Source organism: Herpailurus yagouaroundi, unplaced genomic scaffold, assembly GCF_014898765.1.
Source record: "Herpailurus yagouaroundi ecotype Mexico unplaced genomic scaffold, PumYag 141, whole genome shotgun sequence".
Classification (NCBI taxonomy): domain Eukaryota; kingdom Metazoa; phylum Chordata; class Mammalia; order Carnivora; family Felidae; genus Herpailurus; species Herpailurus yagouaroundi.
In genome coordinates this window covers 36,696,507-36,714,767 of record NW_024412396.1, presented here as the reverse complement: position 1 = coordinate 36,714,767, position 18,261 = coordinate 36,696,507, and the positions used below count along the sequence as shown (strand labels likewise).

At 35.0% G+C, this 18,261-nt stretch overlaps 1 protein-coding gene across 2 annotated transcripts in view; it reads right to left on the bottom strand.

Annotated features, from left to right (window-relative positions):
• MNAT1 (MNAT1 component of CDK activating kinase) overlaps positions 1-18,261 on the bottom strand; it is a 237,487-nt gene that overhangs the window by 127,023 nt on the left and 92,203 nt on the right. For both annotated transcript variants that reach the window (XM_040477324.1, XM_040477323.1), the window contains exons 6-7: positions 15,364-15,504; positions 9,880-10,005 (exon numbers count right to left, since the gene is read on the bottom strand). In XM_040477324.1, the coding sequence (XP_040333258.1) occupies positions 9,880-10,005; positions 15,364-15,504 (267 nt within the window). The remainder of the gene's footprint in view (positions 1-9,879; positions 10,006-15,363; positions 15,505-18,261) is intronic.

The window sequence follows — 18,261 nt, the reverse complement described above, 5'->3', positions numbered from 1 at the left end:
CATATCAGCTAGTATGTATGTTATAGAGGTGCCACAGTTTGAAGCCCTAATAATGATATTATAAGGACAACCCATTTTAAGTAATTCTAGGGATGCCTGGGTGGCTTAGTCAGTTAAGTGGCCAACTCTTGGTTTTGGCTCAGGTTATGATCTCACAGTTCATGGGTTCAAGCCCTGCATCTGGCTCCATGCTGAAGTTATGGGGCCTGCTTGGGATTCTCTCTCTCCCTCTCTCTCTGTCCCTACCCAGCTCGCACTATCTCTCTCTCAAAATAAATAAATAAACTTGAAAAAAAAATTAAAAAGGGGCACCTGGATGGTTCAGCCCGTTAAGCATTTGACTTCCGCTCAGGTCATGATCTCATAGTTTGTGGGTCTGAGCCCCACATCAGGCTCTATGCTGACAGCTCAGAGCCTGGAGCCTGCTTCAGATTCTGTGTCTCCCTCTCTCTCTCTCTGTCCCTCCCCACTCATGCCTGTCTCTCTCTTATCTCTCAAAAATGAATAAACGTTAAAATAAATTTTAATTAAAAATTCTAAAATAATAAAATGTGAATTTACAATTTTAATCACAAGCAACTATTTATTTTATAAAAAGGTTTATTAAAGTACTCACCATAGGATTATTCTAACTTATAAGAACCTGTATTTCCTTTAAAATATGACTGAACTAATAGAACTTCTATATGCTTACATATAAACTCTGATTCAAAGATATCTATGGTGAAAAATAGAACTACAATTTTATCGAAATAACATAAAATAGCTAGAGACATTTAAATGCTTAGAGAAAATAATCACTTCATACTCGCCTAGCTAAATAGCTTACTCATTTATGTATGGATTTCATAATGCCTAACAACTGGTAAGACTTTTTAATGCTAATTATAATTTCAAGACACATTTAAAGATGAAAACATATAAACAGTACTCTAGTACTACTTGCATTTTTACAAGACTTGATAAAAGATACATCACTTCTTTGGCTGCTACACTTTGATTTGCTGCATAAGTGCAAAATGTATATTAAAAATACAATTAATAATACTTGGTCAAGCTTTGTTTTCCTTTCTTAGGCAAAATGGTAAAGCAGTTAAACTGTTTGGCATTAATTTATGGCTTTATAGGACAAAACTGACCACTCAGTACAATTTGTTTTATTTCAGATACAACTGGATATTAATTTTCTTTAACATATTTTAACGAAGAGTTTAATCTTCAAATGAGTTCAGAAGAATAAACAATGATTGATATAAATAACTAAATACTAGTCAGAAAAGCCAATTAATATTACAAATGAGCTCTGATCTGGTTCACCCATAGATAATATAAATGTTTTTAAACATTAAGGTTAAAATACTCAAACAGCTTTCCCCTTTGGCAATGGGTGGCATATTCCCCTAAACAACACACCAGTAATCATCCATAAAGAACCAAAAGCTATACTTAAAAATAACTCTTAATTTATCTTTGTGATTCAGTTTGTTTCCAGTTTGCATACAAACACATAGTGAAGTTTAGAACACCATCCTGTCTGAAAAAGTACTAGAATCCCAGCCTTCGATTCCGGCTCCTATTTTTATGACACGACCAATGTGTCTTTCCACCCTCCCAAACGACTAAGACTTAGTTACTTAAATCTGTAGATTTTCTGTATGAATATTTAATGACACTAATTAGTAACAAATGGGGGCAAAAATCTGTTTTTATTTTTTAAGTCTGTTCATAGGCTCAAGTCAGAATGATGTAATCAGGAATGGCAGCCATATCTATTCATTTGGGGAAAAAATTAGAATTACTTGTGAAATGAAGATGAAACAGAAGACCCTAAAGTTATACTGCTGGGATTTGAAGCAATAAAATTGAAAGAACTAACGTGAAACAAATTACAAAGAAGTAACTAGAAACAAATTTCGAAATCTCATTTTAAAAGTTCAGAGGCACCTGGCTGGCTCAGTCAGTAAAGCATGTGACTCTTGATCTCAGGGTTTTAAGTTGGAGCCCCATGTTGGGTGTAGAGATTAGTTAAAAAAAATGAAATCATAAAAAAAAAAGAGTTCAAAGCTATCACCATAAAAAAGACAACAAATATATAAAATGAAGTTTCTCCTATTCACGCATTAGACAGTGATTAAGTGGAATTATTTAAGAAAGTCAAGTCACAAATTTTATAAATTATCTTTCTAAGATCCTACCCTTGACACTTCCCCACCAACTGAGAGTTTAATTCCTAGGACATATAATTCAAAGAATACATCAGGCACAATATTATGTGAACATCCCTAGCCAAAATATCTTCCCTGACAGCCTCAACTCTACATATTTCAATACATAATAATTAAATTCTCATTTCTTACTCATTATTTTATGCCAATTTTTAATCCTTTATCTTTCTCTAGGTTTATTAAAATACATTTTGTCTTCTCAGTCACATCTCAAAGATTCTATTTCTAAAACTCTCAATCACATTTATAATGTCTTCCTTGGACCTTCTCCAAATTCAGTGTATCTGACTTCATTTGTTGTGCTGGACTTTCTTGAAGTAGAGCAGATCAGGAAAGGAAAAGGTCATTGTGCTGGCTCCTGTCCTTTATGTTACCCAGTCCAAATAATCAGCCCACTATTACAAGCAATTAACTCAATCCTAGCTCTCTTCAAATCAGAAAGACACTTGAAGTAGAATTTATAAATTTTGGTTTTTTTAACAGTCTCATTAATTAAATAATGAGGTATAATACAAAGAGAATGAGTTCAGGTGTCATCTTTTATATGTGATCTAATTTCTCTGAGACAGACTCAGTTTTCACATCTGCAAAAATAAGACTATCATCTATTTCATGGAAATATAAAAACTAAATACGACAACTTTCATTAAAAAGAACTATCGTAAGTCACAAAGTCTTAAGCAATGTTGGCATCCTTACCAACATGTGTTCAATGAAATCAACCCCTGGGATATAGGTGCTCAATAAATGTTACTTTTCATCCCGCATTTTAGGATTGATTTTTCCAAAGAGTATAAAAGCACTCAACTACATCAACACTGGATTTCCATCTACATTATGTGTCAATCACCCCATTCAGTAATATTAATAAATCCACATAAAATACATCATTTAAAATGTTCACCTTGCCTTTGAACCAGAAGCTGAATTGTTATAATAAACAATAATAGGTATTTATCACACACTTAAGTTATATGAATCTCAACAAGCTAATGCTTACATCATATCAAAAAAAAAATCAATTCCAGGTAGATAATAAAAAAGTAAATCAATAAAGACATCAAAAGACACCTTCAAGAGAGTGAAAACAAACAAGCCACAGTAAAAAAAAAACTCTGGTCTTTTCTTAAACTCTTTGTGGGGTTTTTGCGGGGCAGGGGGGACAGGTAAAAGGAAACACTTTTACTTCTCAGCAAGTTGGAACAGTATGAAGGCATGCAACAGATCGCAAATGCTACCACTGAAATCACACAACCAAGAATCCCTATCCCTTGAGAGACAGTATGTGTGTGTATAGATGCACACACACACACACACACACACACACACACACACACACATGCACACACACACGCATAGTTTTTTTTTAAGATTTTATTTTTAGGTAATCTCTACATCCAACATGGGACTTGAATTCACAAGAGATGAAGAGTCACATGCTCCACCACCCGAGCCAACCAGGTGATCAATCTAGCAAATAATTTAATCTCAGCTCCTATGACACATATGATTAATAAAAGGCTTAAATCTAGAACACAAAAAGAATTCCTACACATGAGCAACAGTCTTGAGCAGGCATTTCAGAAAACAGGATAGCCAATGCTCAATGTCATTAGTGATCAACAAAGTAAAATGCAGATTAGAATCACAAAACACAAGGTACCTGGCTGGCTCAGTCAGTAGAACATGTAACTCTTGATCTCAGGGTCGTGAGTTCAAGCCCCACATTGAGCATGGAGCTTACAAAAAAAAAAAAGAATCATAATATACTAGTAAATACCCACCAGATTGGTAAAACTGGAAAAGACAAAAACCTCCCAAATGTTGACAAGAATATGGAATAACAAGAATACTGCTGACAGAAATACAACTGGTAAAAACCACTTTGGAAAATGATTTAGTAGTATCTTCTAAAGTGAATATACATATTCACTATCACCTAATAACTCTACTCCCAGATAAATAGCCACCAAACCAATGTGTACATGTATGCCAAGAAACATAAATAAAAACATTGGCATAATTCATAATACCAAAAAGTCTAAGGAATCCAAACATCCAGCAACAACAGAATGGATAAATAGTATATTCCTCCAATGGAACATTACCTAGCAGTGAAAATGAAAAAAGTTACAGCTATATGCAAAAACATGGATGAATCTCACAAACATAACAATGAACAGACACAATATTAATGAAGGTAAGACATACATGCTTAGATGTAAAAGCTATTTATAAAACCAAGAAAGGAACTGCCATAAAAGAAGAGTGAGTGACTTCTTTGAGGAAAAAGAATAGGGTACTGACCAAATCTAAGGGGTCATGAGGTGGACTTCAAGAACATTGACAATATCTTTTTTTTTTTACCCCTATGATGGTTACACAGATGTTAACTTTGTGACAATTCACTGAGCTATATAGTTTGGTTCTGTGCACTTTTGTGTATTTACATTACATTTCACAAAACAAAAAATTGTAAAAGAGGGAAGAAAAAAGAAAATAAATAATAAGGCCACAACCTTATCTGAAAAAATACCTAAAGTGTTGAAGTAAATGCTAAGGGCAAATGAAACACTGATAACAAACACATGAAAAGATGCTCAACATCACTAGTCAAAACCATAATGAAAAATCATTACACACTTGTTTAGAATGCCTAAAATATTTTTAAAACTCAAAATACCGAGCACTGGCAAGGATACAGAGCAATTAGAACACTCATACAAGGTTGGTGGGAATGCCAACGGGCACAGTCACTTTGAAAAACAGTTTGACAGTTTATTACAAAACTAAACATACCCATACCCCATACGTCACCAATTTCATTCTTAGTATTTACCCAATAGAAATGAAAACCTATGTACACACACAACTGTATGCACACAACTGTATGTTGTAGCATACAGTTTGTAGCAACTTCATTTGTAATCATTAAAAAACAAAAACAAAACCCAAATGTCCTTCAACTGATGAATAAAGAAACTGGTATATCCATAAAATGATATATCACTCAACAAAAAGGAACAACAACAACATGCATGATCTCAAACACATGTTGCTAAGTTAACAAAACTTGACCTAAAGGCCTATATGTATGATTCCATTTATATGCCATTCTGGAAAATCCAAAACAACAGAGACAGAGATAGGGGGTTTAGGGGTACAGGGTTGACTATGAAATCGTAGCAGAAGGGAATTTTGAGGGGTGATGGGACTGCTCTATATTATGATTATAGAGGTAGATACACAGTGTGCATTTGTCAAGACCCTGTATACCACAAAGAATGACCTTTACTATACACGAATTAAAACATAAATTTTAGGGGCACCTAGGTGGCTCAGTCAGTTAAGCAGCCGACTTCAGCTCAGGTCATGATCTCACCGTTCATGAATTCAAGCCCTGAATCGGGCTCTGTGCTGACAGCTCAGAACCAGCAGCCTGCTTCAGATTCTGTGTCTCCCTCGCTCTCTGCCCCTCCCCTACTCGTGCTCTGTCTCTCTTTCTTTAAAAAATAAATAAACATTTAAAAAAATTTTTTTAATTGTTTAAAACAATAAGTTTTAGGTGCCTGGGCTGGCTCTGTCAGTTAAGCATCCCACCTCCTGATTTCGGCTCAGGTCATTATCTCACAGTTCATGAGTTCCAGCCCTGTATTAGGTTCTCTCTCTCCCACTCGCTCTCTCTCTTCTCTCTCTCAAAATAAATAAGTAAGCATTTTATAAATAAATAAATAAATAAGTAAATAAGTAAACAAACAAACAAACAAATAAATTTTAAAGAGCTTTAAAACACTGTGATCATAGTAGGCACCTGGCTCAGTCATTTAAGTGTCCAACTTTGGCTCAGGTCATGATCTCACAGTTCCTGAGTTGGAGACCCCCACAGCACTCTGCTGACAGGTCAGAGCCTGGAGACTGCTTTGGATTTTGCGTCTCCCTCTCTCTCTGCCTCTCTCTCTCAAAAATAAACATTTATTTTTTTTGTTTATTTATTTGAGAGAGAGTGAAAGAGATAGCAAGCAGGGGAGGGGCAGAGAGAGGGAGAGAGAGAGAGAGAGAGAGAATCCCAGGCAGGCTGTGTGCTGTCAGTGTAGAGCCCGATGTGGGGCTCAAACTCACAAACTGTGAGATCATGACCTGAGGTGAAACCAAGAGTCAGATGCTTAAATGACTGAACAACCCAGGTGCCCCTCAAAAATAAACATGTAAAAAATTAAAAATAAAAAAAAAAAAAAACACTATGATCACAGCACCACCACAGATTTACGAAGCATAAAAATGCCAAAAATATCATAAAATTCCCTCAAATTCAAGAATCCTAAAATATGTATTACCTAATTACACAATGTAAATAAATTATAATGTAACTCACTTAGATATTTAACTATAATAAACAAACACTACTGATAACATTAAAGTTGCACTTAGTGAACATTTTATACATACGTTTTAATCTTCCAAACAATCATATAAAGTGAAATTTATCTCAGCTTTACCAATGAGGAAACAAACTCAGAAAGAGTAAAGAAATCTCTTACCCATGCACACACACCTAGTAAGTGGTAAAGCTGAAATTTAATCCCATTGCATCTGAGTCTTTCCATGCCCATTTTCTTTTCTCTATATTGTCTCTTAAAAGCTTTTGTAATTCCTTAATGAGTAATGTTTTCCTTTACATTATTTGAAAATGTGTTATTTCCTAAATTTATAAATTTAAAATGAATTATGAATATTTTATATTGTCCAAGTACCCACATACTCATGATCATATAAAATGAAGTTAAAATATGCAGCCTCTGCCCTCAAGATGTTTATAATCTAATTGGTGGCACACATATGACAAACAAGATAGGCAATTTTAAAAACCAAAAATCAGCTGAATGGGCAGTTGGGGAGGGAAACATTGCTGTGAGTGCCTCATGATAATAAAATAATTCTAATTGCTTCCTCCTGTCTCTTGCATTACCACTGTCATTCATTGCACTTATATATAAACATGTGTGTATATACAGACACACATAAACAAACATACTCAAATATAATATTGCTATTAGACTTATCTGTTAGAATAAGAACAAAAATGTAAGTTTTTATTCTGTCTTATTTCTTCTCTTATGCTCTTCCTTTCCTTTTTTACATCTTAGCTTCTGACCTATTTCATTTTCCTTGGCTCTAAAAGAACTTCTTTTAACACTTCTTTCAAGGAAGGTCTACTGACAAACAATTCCTTTTTTTTTAGTTTGTCTGATAACCTTTATTTCTCCTTCACTTTTTTTTAAATGTCTATTTTGAAAGAGAGAGAGCGCATGCAAGCACTAGCAGGGAAGAGGCTGATAGAGAATCCCAAGCAGGTTCCACGCTGTCAGTGCAGAGCCTAATACAGGGTTCGATCTCACAAACCACAAGATCAAACCACCTGAGCTGAAACCAGGAGTTGGACGCTCAGCCGACTGAGCCACCTGGGCATCCTGAATCAGTTTTAAAAGATAATTTTGCAAGGTACATTATTCTAGGTCGGTGGTTTTTTTCACTCATCATCTTATATTACACACCATTCTCTTCTTGTTTGTGTGGTTTCTGACGAGAAGCCAGATATAATACTTGTCTTTGCTCCTCTATAGGTAAGGTATTTTCCCCCCTCTGGCTGCTTCAGGATTTTTTATCTTCAACTTCCTGTAATTTGAAAATGATATGCCTAGGCATAGTTTTTTGAGCATTTATCCTACTTAGTGTTCTCTGAGCTTTCTGGATCTTAGGTTTTGTTTCTGGTGTTAATTTGGGGGAAATTCTCACTTGTTACCATTTCAAATATTTTTTCTGTGCCTTTTCCTCATTCTTCTCTTTCTGGTATTTTCATTATGCAAGCGGTACAACTTTTTTCTTCTTTTTTCTTTTTTCTTTTGAGAGAGAGCCAGAGAGAGAGCACAAGCAGGGGATGGGCAGAGAGGGGGGGGGGGGGGAGAGAGAGAATCACAAGCAAGCTCTGCACTGTCAGTGCAGATCCTGACATGGGGTTCAAACTCACAAACTGTGAGATCATGACCTGAGCAGAAATCAAGAGTCGGACGCTTAACCGACTGAGCCACCCAGGCGCCCTTGTGGTATACTTTTGTAGTCATCCCATAGTCCTTCGATATTGTTCTGCTTTTTTGTCTGTTTCAAGTCTTCTTCTCTTTGGTTTTCAGTTTTCAAGGAGTCTATTGGTGTATCTTCTTGCTCAAAGATTCTTTCATCAGGGGTACCTAATCTATTAATGAGCCCATCAAAGGTATGCCTCATTTCTGTTAGTGTTTTTTTCTCTAGCATTTCTTTTTGGTTCTTTCTCAGAATTTCCATCCCCCTCCTCACCACTGCCCATCTGATCTTGTATGTTGTCTACTTTATCCATTAGCATCCTTAGCATATTAATCACAATTGTTTTAAATTCCCAGTCTGATCATTCCAACATCCCTGCCATATCTAAGCCTGGTTCTGAGGCTGGCTCTGTCTCTTCCAACTCTGTTTTCTGCCTTTTAGTATGTTTCATCATTTTTTTTTTTCTTGATAGCTAAGGCATGATGGACTGGAAAAAAGGAACTACTATAAATAGGACTTAAGCAATGTGGTGGTGAGGTGTGGGGGTTGGTAGCACATTTTATAGTTCTATGATTAGGTCTCAGTCTTTTAAAGAGCCTGTGCCTCTAGACTATGAACTTCACATGTGCTTCTCAGTCCCTCCCTCCTCCTCTTAGGTGGGGCAAGATGGTTAGAGTGGGCTGAAGTTATGTTATTTCCCTTCTCCCACACACAAGACCTGAGCAGCTGGAATTGAGTATTTCCCTTCCCCTGCATCAGGTAGGTTCTGATAAACTCCAGCAGTTTAGGCTCTGATGAAATAGTTTCTCCTGAGGGTAGGCCTTATTAAGAATAGAATGCACTGGTATATTTCAAAACTGTTCCATTTCCCTTTCCTCTGCCAGAAACAAGAGGGGATTTTTCTCTAATATTCACTAGAGAATCTCGTAGAGGTGCAAGAGGTAACACACAAAAAAGTGTGGGGGCCCTCAATGACTGGTTCCTCCATGGAGTTTTAAACTCTCAGAGTTGTCCACACTGAGCCTCCAACAATTTATCAATTATAATCAGATTTCCCTATAGGAGCACTGTTTCCCGGTGAGGTGACTGCCCTGGTAAGTTGTGAAACACTGTATTCTCTGTCAATCTCTCTAATTTTGAGGGCAGCGGTTTGCCTTTTGATCTCTCTTCATTTATGGATCTAAGAAAAGTTGTTGATTTTTCACTATGCTCAGCTTTTGACTTGTTATTATGAGTTGGCAACATCCAAGCTTCTTACATGCCATATGAGAAACCAGAACGCTGTATTTTCTTTTAAGAATGTTTTCCTACACTACAAGCTTAAAATTTATGTAGAAAAAAAATATATATACAAACCCAGTATCGTGTACAACAAAACAGTGTCATGTACTTTGAGAATTATTTATTACTTTCCATTTTCCTTACACTACACATATTCATGTTTCTAGATGTCTAGCCTAGATCAAATACTGTTCTTAAACATCTGAACCTTCCAGTTTATCTGTAAAAATCAATATAAAATTATAAACTGCAATCCTTGAAATATATCTTTCAAACAAGCCATTAAAATACAGCTTACCATTTTGATGCCTGTGGAAAATGTCACTGGTTTTATAGGTTTAGGTTTCTCAAGTTGCATTTCCAACTGGGTAGATCTATCTTTATGCTGAGCCAAAAGTAGAGCAACAGGGAGATCTGAACTCTCCTGTAAGAAAAGTTAAAGTGCAACATGAAAGTTAAAAAGGAAAAACTAATGAGCAACAAGTCTTTCATTTTAAATTATGCCCTTTCATAGGCACTTGATGTCAACCTAAATATTCACTTTATGGAGAACACTTCACAAAAAATTTTAACATTCCATAATAAGAAAAGGCTGTTTGAGATTCATAAATCAAAATAACCTGCAAAAAAGTATTTTTATAAAATCCACATTAAAGACAATAGGGTCTTATTTCATCTAGCAAAGCCAACCATATTTATTAAAATAAAAAAAATTAAAAGCTAATCACAAAAAGAGTAATACAAAGTACTATAACGTAGATCAGATGTTTATCTAAGACACATTCTTCTACCAGTGAATTCAGACCAGTTTGAAATTGTTTCCCATTAGGTTTCACCTGAGGCCGTTTGGAAATGATCCTTGTTCTGTTTTGCACAATAGAACGATTGTTAAGTACAACCAAAAATATATTCTCTCCTTTACTGAACTTATTTTTAGAAATTAAGTCTAAATTTTTTTAATTGACAAAATGATAGCAAATATTTATTTTAATACCTTATATTGACACTAAAAGAGGGCTACTATTTACATAAATCTGCATATATACATATGAATGACACAAGCAATGATAGTAATTCTTATATGCAGATGCATTTATCCTGTTTAACATGAAGTTCTCTTACATGTTCTTCCACATGCTGTGGAACTAAGGTCTAAACTAAACGTATCCAGACTTTTTCCTTCCCGAGTTTTCAGTTAAATAAGAACACAGAAACACATGCAGAAGGAAGGAGATAATATACACACAGTACTTTATATCTGTAAACAAAAATGAAGATTACAAACACATTTCTATCTATACCTATAGATATTGAGCCTATACCAAGGCTATCTATGAAAACAGACATATTTTTCAAATGGCCTAGAGATTTTTAAAATAATAACAACCCAGAACTTAATCCTGGAAAGACTATATTGTTAAACATTCCCTCGTATGAAAGGAAACATACAGCAGAATCTAATTTTCTTTCCAAATCTAACAACTTTATACAATTTTTTAGGCACAAATGTAGTTAATATATTTAAAGGAACTTTTTTAAGTCTATAGTACAGAAGTAATTCAAATAAAAAGCAAATTATTTCAGCAGAATTGTCCTAGAATAAATCTGTACCTCAAGACTTGGTAACAGAAGTGCTTTGCAAGAGCAATGTTACAAAGATTAAAATTTTTTAAATGGAAGAACACAAATTTTATTTATAAAATATAGCCTTGGGGCCTTTAGCAATAATAAAGGAAAATAGGGGCACTTGGGTGGCTCACTCAGTTAAGTGTCCAACTTAGGCTCAGGTCATGATCTCTCGGTTTCTGAGTTTGAGCCCCACATCAGGCTCTGTGCTGACAGCTCAGAGCCTAGAGCCTGCTTCAGATTCTGTGTGTGTCTCTCTCTGCCCCTCCCCTGCTCATACTCTGTCTCTCTCAAAAATAAATAAATTAAAAAAAAACATTAAAGGGGCGCATGGGTGACTCAGTCCGTTAAGCATCTTACTTCGGCTCAGACAGACAGTTCATGGGTTCGAGTCCTGCATCAGACTCGGTGCTGTCAGCACAGAGCCCGCTTTGGATCCTCTGTCTACCTCTCTCTCTGCCCCTCCCCCACTTACTCTCTCTGTTAAAAATAAACATTTAAAAAATTGTTTTAATTTAAAAAATAATAAAGGAGAATGAATGAAATATATACTATTGAGAATATACTTGAACACCTTTCATACTCTGCAATAAAGCATTAGTTATGCATTAGCAACAGTATTGCTGTGAATTCCTGCAGCTATTCTAGATGTTCATTAAGAATTTTATAATTAAGGGGCGCCTGGGTGGCTCAGTCGGTTAAGCATCCGACTTCGGCTCAGGTCATGATCTCACGGTTCGTGAGTTCAAGTCCCGCGTCGGGCTCTGTGCTGATGGCTCAGAGCCTGGAGCCTCTCTCTCTGATCCTCCCCCGTTCATGCTCTATCTCTCTCTGTCTCAAAAATAAATAAACGTTAAAAAAATTTAAAAAAAAAAAAGAATTTTATAATTAAACGTAAAATTAAGAGAGAATTTAAATGGACTGTGGACCAAAACATCTTTTAAAACCCATTACTGCCTTTTCATATGTAAAAATTAACAGAAGAAAACTAAATTTCTTAGCATTTCTCCTCAATCTATACTCTAAGTGAATTCAAATACTCTTCCATACCTGGTATTTACTCTAAGTGAAAGTCCTTATATAAACGCAAGACAGTGGGCTCACTTCAAAAAAGTTGCTAATCAATACTTGGGCCTGTTTTAATCCTGGTTTCACTTTCACATAAAAGGCCCTGAACATTAAATGCCTTGGTAAAACAGCTGAAATTCAATAAAAAATAAACATTCTAGGAATCTAAAACCAATTTTGACATTAAGGCATACAATTTACTTCAAATCTGCTTCATTCCATTTTAGCACTCAAAACTTTGACGCCTGAAAATCTTTGTGAAAGTTAAGTTAGAATTAAACAGGAGCTCAGGCAGTTAATTGTCCAACTTTTGGTTTCAGCTCAGGTCATGATCTCAAGGTTCGTGAGTTTGAGCCCCACATCGGGCTCTGCACTGATGGTGCAGAGTCTGCTTGGGATTTCTCTCTCCCTCTCTCTCTGCCCCTCCCCTGCGTGCGCGCGCGCTCTCTCTCTCTCTCTCTCTCAAAAAGTAAATACACATTTAAAAAAAAAGAGAGAATTAAGCAGGAGCTCTAACAACAACAAAATCAATCAATGGAGTAAAAAAAAAAAAAACTATGGGAATATACATGCTCTCAAGAATACATAAAATGCAGATTCAGCCTTAGCAAGTTATTTCATTTTTCTTAGCTTTCCAGGTTATCTTGAAAGGTTCTCTAAACCTCATTAATTGCCTGAAGGTATACTGTTTAATATTTAAAGAAATTTTAATAAGACTGCCTGTAATACTCATTAAAAGCTTTATAATGACCACTTTTTAAAGATTATTTTAACTGACTTTAAGCAAGCCATCTGGCAAACAATATTTCTAATAAAGATCAGCTACTGCATTTTGACAGTATTAGCCCTTAACAAAATTTAAGACATAAACTGAAGAAAATTTTCAAACAGGAATATAAAAAGATTTAATAAGTTAGGACCTGTTTAAAAATCTTTTTCCAAACTGTTAAAAAAAACTGAATTTACAGTTAGGATTAAATAAATGGACTTTTTAGGCAACATTATGGTAAATGCTAAGTCATAAACATTAAGACCATAACATTAAAATCTGTCACATACAGTATAATGTAATGCTTTTAAAAGGTTAAAGAGTGACCATTAGCACAAGAATCAAACCCAAAAACAGGAGAAAAAAAATTCTTAATAAGTAGTGCTTGTTGCCTAAATTAGATCCAGAGAACAATTCTAAGATTTAAGCTTCTAGACATATTTACAAATGCCAATATTATCTTTTTCATAGAATCTAACACACGAATATACATAGAAAAAGAAACAAAGTGTGTTTTTTACTTATTAAGGATGCAGGAAGATAAAAAGAAATTTAATAATTCTTTCTATTAGTCAAGAAGAACTAAACATACATTAACATTTTAACAGAAACAATGAATGATCATTTAAAAATTAAAGTAACAGAGAATTTTTAAAAATAAAATTAGGAAACCGAAAATTCAAAATGTACTGGTATTTAAAAACAATCTGTTGTAATTAATTGGTCTAATGAATACAGTAAATTTCTAACTTTTATTTAACCACCATGTTACATGCTCTAAACAGTGAAGAAAGTATGTGCAATAATGACTTGCAGGTGAAGAAAACAGGAAGTTGCAGGGAGTTTGGGGGGAGGTCTCACAAAAACCAATATTAACTCCAGGTTATACACAATGTACAACATTGGCAGTTTTACATCTTGCTTCATGCCCCACTGAATTAAAGGGGAGCGTCATGCCACTAGCACTCAATGAGGCAGCAAAACATTACTTTGAGGACTAAAAATATAGGCAAAGAATAATTGCTATGCAGAGCCAGCTAACCTCAAAATTATATCTAAAATCTCTTTATACTAGATGCAATATTTTTTAAATATTAAAGTATATTTTCATTTCATGTCTAAGTTCTATTTTGAATTAATTCAATTAATTGTATAAAGGAGAAGCATTACCAAGGAAAAGTATGTCCCTCTTTGTATAAAATGATGGGGGAAAGAACCTTTCAATAAAATAATTAGAACATCAGTATTTACTAATTCATTCTTTAAAGTTTTCAATTTTCACAAAATTCATGTCAACAAAAAAAGGTAAAACACATGTGTCATTTCAACTGTTAAAGGCACAACTGACAATGATTTCAAGAAAAATTAGTGGAAATCACTAAGAAAAATATATTCTATTTTATATGCTGTCTCTATTTTTAGAACCAAATTTACATTCCACTTACACAAAGTAGATAGGGTTTATGAAACACATTTTCTATCTAAGCCTCATTAATGCCCTTACTCTTACTTTTCCTTACTTTCTCACCTACTTCTATTTAATTATCTTGTTTTCTCTTTTTATTCCTGGTCAGCTCACATTTGGCCAAAAGAATGGTATAAAAATATACACATACACATTTACCTAATCATAGAGTTACAAATACCACATCAACTAGACTGACGAATTAAAGTATGTTACCACTACATAGAAATTAATTATGTGGACAGAAAAGGAAAGGGAAGAATGCAAAAGACTTTCCTGGAAAGGACGATTTCTACTGTGATTTTATGTTATCACCCTAGGTTATAAGCATCAAATAATATACCGTCAAACCTGTGAAACATTTCCGAAGCCTTAGTTATTATTACTGCTATTATCTAACAATGATGACTACTTGAGGAGCTAATTATTGGAAAACACAATTTGCAAAACACTGCCATTTCTTTCAAATACATTCTTTCTCATGCAAAAATATGAAACATAGTTCTCACAGAGTAAATAGAATCACTATAAATTTCACATGAAGCCAAAACACTTGAAAATGGGCTAGTTATAAGAAAGCCAGTGTTAATCAGGAGAAAACTGCCTTAAAAACAAAGCATAAATAACCTATTAATAGTACACTGCCTTACATCAGTTACATTGCTCTTTCATCTAAAAATAAAACGGATATTGACAAAATGGGTTTTTTTTAATAAAGGAATAGAAGTTGAATACACCAGCACTGAATATGCCAATAAAAATGCCATTTAAATGCCATTATCCAGCATAATAAAAAGGAAAAATAAACTCTGAATACTAATGATTTGTTCAAGACATTTAGCATTATTACATACCAGTTCATCTAAAAAAGCTTGCTTGTTCTTCCTTTTTAGAATCTGCTGCAGTTGTTCTTCTTTTTGAATAAACAGTCTTCTTTGTTCATTTTCCTGTCTTTCTACCTCTAAAGCTTCTTCCAATTCCTCCTGTTCCCGAGTCTAAAACAGAAATATTTATATATAGCATGGAATAAATTTAGTAACCAAAATCAATCCTTTACTGCACTCCGACACTTTCTGGATACATAAAACATACTAGTCACTTAAGAGTTTAATAGAGCAGCAATTCTACTCTGCAGGAACTAGAGTTCATTTTATTATTTCACATGGACATGTTACTATGAAAGAGAATGACACCTATCATTTAACTAACACCTAAACAAGTACACTTCACTCAGTTGCAGAGCTGTAGGAAATGTGTTTAATAAAGAATTTATTTATTGGTCATTATTACAGATAGTGTTGAGTAATTCATTTTAGAGGATTTAACAAGAAAAACAAAAACAAAACCCAATAAAAACAACAGAGACAATCTACATACAGAACTACCAATTGAAACACTCCATTGAAAGGACTGACTTATTTAATAGAAACAATTTCCAGAACATTCTAGGTAATGAAAAGTTATCAATGTCCTAAGCTTCTTTTCCCTAAGCTGAAATAAGTCTTTATGATGCTAGAGTTCCAAACATCATCATGTTGCAAAAAACTGAAATTATTTTCTAACATAAGCATATAAATTTCAAGTCTTCTTTGTGCACTGAAAAATTCAAAATTCAAAGCTAATATGTAAACAGAATGAACTATAGTTCTACTCATTCTCCTTTTATGGAGTGCCTCGGAAATATTAAATAATTCCAGGTTCTGAAATTTATTCCAACTTAAAGTCATGCTTAAAAGCAATACTATACATAGTCTTTGTTCTTTCATTCTTATGAATGAAAAATACAGTAAAATCTAAATGGCTTTATTTTAAAGCTCTTTTTTTTTTTTTTACTTTGACAGAACATTGAGAATTTATGGCACCTTGAGGTAAATGCAGAACGGAGGAAGAGAGCATAATAGGTTTGAGCATCACAAATATATGAATAGCAGACACCTCAGAGAAAAATATATTTATATTTAAAATAATATTTAAAACCCTTCGGACTTCAAGCTGTATTACAAAGCTGAAATCATCAAGAGAGTATGGTACAGGCACAAAAGCAGACACTCAGATCAATGGAATAGAATAGAGAACCCAGAAATGGACCAACAAATGTATGGCCAACTAATCTTTGACAAAGCAGGAAAGAATATCCAATGGAATAAAGACGGTCTCTTCAGCAAGTGGTGCTGGGAAAACTGGACAGAGAGATGCAGAAAAATCAACCTGGAAAACTTTCTTACACCATACACAAAAATAAACTCAAAATGGATGAAAGACCTAAATATAAGACAGGAAGCCATCAAAATCCTTGAGGAGAAAGCAGGCAAGAACCTCTTTAACCTTGGCCTCAGCAACTTCTTACTTAACACGTCTCCAGAAGCAAGGGAAACAAAAGCAAAAATGAGCTATTGGGACCTCATCAAAATAAAAAGCTTCTGCAAAGCGAAGGCAACAATCAGCAAAACCAAAAGGCAACTAACGGAATGGGAGAAAACCTTTGCAAATGACATATCAGATAAAGCATTAGGATCCTAAATCTATAAAGAACTTATCAAACTCAACACCCAAAAAACAAATAATCCAGTGAAGAAATGGGCAAAAGACATGAATAGACACTTCTCCAAAGAACACATCCAGATGGCCAACCGACACATGAAAAAATGCTCAACGTCACTCATCATCAGGGAAATACAAATCAAAACCACAATGAGATACCACCTCACACCTGTCAGAATGGCTAACATTAGCAACTCAGGCAACAACAGATGTTGGCGAGGATGAGGAGAAAGAGGATCTCTTTTGCACTGCTGGTGGGAATGCAAACTGGTGCAGCCACTCTGGAAAACAGTATGGAGGTTCCTCAAAAAATTAAAAATAGAACTACCCTATGACCCAGCAGTTGCACTACTAGGTATTTATTCAAGAGATACAGATGTGCTGTTTCAAAGTGGCACATGCACCCCAATGTTTATAGCAGCACTATCAACAATAGCCAAAGTATGAAAAGAGCCCAAATGTCCATCAATGGATGAATGGATAAAGAAGATGTGGTATATGGATACAATGGAGTATTACTCGGTAATCAGAAAGAATGAAACTTGCCATTTGCAACTATGTGGATGGAACTAGAGGGTATTATGCTAAGTGAAATTTGTCAGAGAAACACAAATATCATATGACTTCACTCACAGGAGAACTTTAAGTTACAAAACAGATGAACACATGGGAAGGGAAGTAAAAATAATATAAAAACAGGGAGGGAGACAAAAACATAAAGAGAGGGGCGCCTGGGTGGCTAAGTCGGTTAAGCGTCCAACTTCAACTCAGGTCACGATCTCGCGGTCCGTGAGTTCAAGCCCCACATCAGGCTCTGGGCTTATGGCTCAGAGCCTGGAGCCTGCTTCTGATTCTGTGTCTCCCTCTCTCTCTGCCCCTCCCCCATTCATGCTCTGTCTCTGTCTCAAAAATAAATAAACGTTAAAAAAAAAATTTAAAAAAACAAACAAAAACAAAAAACAAAAACATAAAGAGACTCTTAAATATGGTGAACAAACAGAGGGTTAATGGAGGGGTTGTGGGAAGGAGGATGGGCTAAATCGGTAAGGGGCATTAAAGAATCTACTCCTGGGGCGCCTGGGTGGCGCAGTCGGTTAACGTCCGACTTCGGCCAGGTCACGATCTCGCGGTCCGTGAGTTCGAGCCCCGCGTCGGGCTCTGGGCTGATGGCTCAGAGCCTGGAGCCTGTTTCCGATTCTGTGTCTCCCTCT